At 44.1% G+C, this 2,500-nt stretch overlaps 1 protein-coding gene across 1 annotated transcript in view; it reads left to right on the forward strand.

Moving 5' to 3' along the window:
- Window positions 1-2,500, forward strand: part of LOC308375047 (rho GTPase-activating protein 6-like) — a 72,209-nt gene that overhangs the window by 34,772 nt on the left and 34,937 nt on the right. The window contains exon 2 of the mRNA XM_080851083.1: window positions 158-317. Within this exon, the coding sequence (XP_080707209.1) occupies window positions 158-317 (160 nt within the window). The remainder of the gene's footprint in view (window positions 1-157; window positions 318-2,500) is intronic.

The raw sequence follows: 2,500 nt of genomic DNA on the forward strand, positions 1-2,500 counted from the left end.
CCTCCAAAAAGGTTAAGAACCACTGATGTATAGTGTGACTATGATTCATTGGTGAGTGACTATGGCAAGGCAACTCTGTAGTTTTTATGAAGCATATCCTGTGATGGCCGTCCTCTGACCTCATCCACCTCTCCTCTCCTCCTCCTCCGTCTCCCAGGGTGACTTCACGTGGAACAGCCTGTCCGGGCGCAGCGTGCGTCTGAAGCCGGTGGCGGTGCAGAGCCTGTCGGAGCTGGAGAGGGTGCGTCTGCAGGAGGTGGCATACGCCCGGCTCCACCAGGACTACGACCTGGGCTGCCAAATCACCATTCCCAAAGGTAGCAACGCAAATATGGGCACACACACACACACACACACAAATACACACACAGACACACACACATAGGCACACACAAATACACACACATAGGCACACACACATACAGACACACACATAGGCACACACACACAAATACACACACAGACACACAAATAGGCACATACACTGAGGCACACACATACACACACACACACACACGCACACACACACACACACACACACACAAAGGCACACACACATGGGTGGCAACTAAATCCATACAATAAGCTACAGGTCGCCTAAGTGTGATGACAGTTACAACATTTAGCAAAGACTTACTGTTACTATATGTGGGCATTGATTGATAGAGCTGGATTAATATAATATGGGGTGTGGCTATTAAATTATGAGGCTAAAGCTTCAATTCAACTGTAATGAACTATAACTTTAATGAAGTATAACTTGTGTATAATCGGTCTTGTTATTTAATAGCCCACACCATATGGCACACTGACAGAACAAATCTTTTGGAAGGGTATTAAAATATTTGCAAGTGTTTGTGTGTGTATATGCGTGTGTGTCTCTGTTTGTAATGGATCTACTACTGCGTGTGAGACACACACACACACACACACACACACACACACACACAACACACACACACACATTCACATATAATCAAATCCACAAACATTGGCAAACATTGGGATACTGCTACGGAGTGCTAAGTCCTTTCAAAATGATCTTACTTTGGATTGATCACTTCACATAAATGTTTAAAGTTTATTGTGGAGTGCTTGACCACACCAACCAACTGTGGTTTTAGATTCTGAACATTCTGATGGGACTAATGTTTGTTTAGCCCCAATGCACTCTCCTACTAGAGTATCCATTTGCAGGTGCTGATGTTAACAAGATAGATATGCAGTGGCTCCAAAGCATGTGTGCTTGGGTATATGAGTGAGTGTGTGTGTGTGTGTGTGTGTGCTTGGGTATATGAGTGAGTGTGTGTGTGGGCTTGGGTATATGGGTGAGTGAGTGTGTGTGCTTAGTTTTTTGAGTAAGTGTGTGTGTGTGTGTGTGTGTGTGTGTGCTTGGGTATATGAGTGAGTGTGTGTGTGGGCTTCGTTATATGAGTGAGTGTGTGTGTGTGCTTGGGTGTATGAGTGAGTGTGTGTGTGTGCTTGGGTATATGAGTGAGTGTGTGTGTGTGTGTGTGTGGGTGTTTATATGTGTGTGTGTGGGCTTCATAGACGTTGGATATTCCATTTACTGCACCAGACATTATTTTCTAAAGAATTTGTGCATACATTTGTCTGATTTTCATTTCTGTCTTTTTAATATTTCCTTTTAACACGAAGAATATATGCTTTCATAACCTAGTGCTATGATTGTCAGCAATGATGCCAACTCCACAATGATGCCAAGTGTTAGCACGTTAGCACTATTGATGCACACGACGTTGACCTGGTTTGCTTACAACTGGGGTCAAATTAGCAGCGGACAGTTCAACTCAATGTCACGAGAGTGTATATGATTTCTTCCCATAAGATTTGTTCTGTCACTGTGCCATATGGGATGGGCTATTAGATAACAAGACTGTTATTGCTTTGGACAAAAGCGTCTGCTAAATGACTAAATGTAAATGTAAATGTTCCCAAAACCCCCTTCTGAGCTCGCTAAGCGCCTTAGAGAGGCTCCACAAGCCGACACCTCCCAGAACATCCCCCCCCCCACACACACACACACTCCTGAGGCTTCTCAAAAGGCAGGTGCAGTCACGTTAAGACCACTGGAGAATTATGTGTTCCCTGTTCGAAATGTTACGACTGATTTGAGCAGGCGTGACGTAGGCTAGGCCTCTTTGACATGACTCATTTGTCATTGTCATAACACTATGATTTATGAAACATCTAAATCTTCCTGTCTAGTTTTCTCCATTGCTGTATAGTTCTCTAGTTCAGGGGTTTTCAACAGGGGGTCCGCGACGGCAGTGTAGGGGGTCCGCGACACGAGCCTTTGTTGATCAGTTCACCATTGAATTATTTAATTTTTATGAATTTGCTTTGATATTTCAACACATTTCCAGATGACTCTTGAATATCGTGAAAATATCGTGTTATAGGCAGAATATCTGTGCAGGCGGAGGGGGCGTGGCGGCGGCAGTCACATCAGTGGGCCGCAAATTACTTTCTAGTCAGA

The sequence above is a fragment of the Sprattus sprattus genome (genome assembly GCF_963457725.1).
Source record: "Sprattus sprattus genome assembly, chromosome: 14".
Taxonomy (NCBI): Eukaryota; Metazoa; Chordata; class Actinopteri; order Clupeiformes; family Clupeidae; genus Sprattus; species Sprattus sprattus.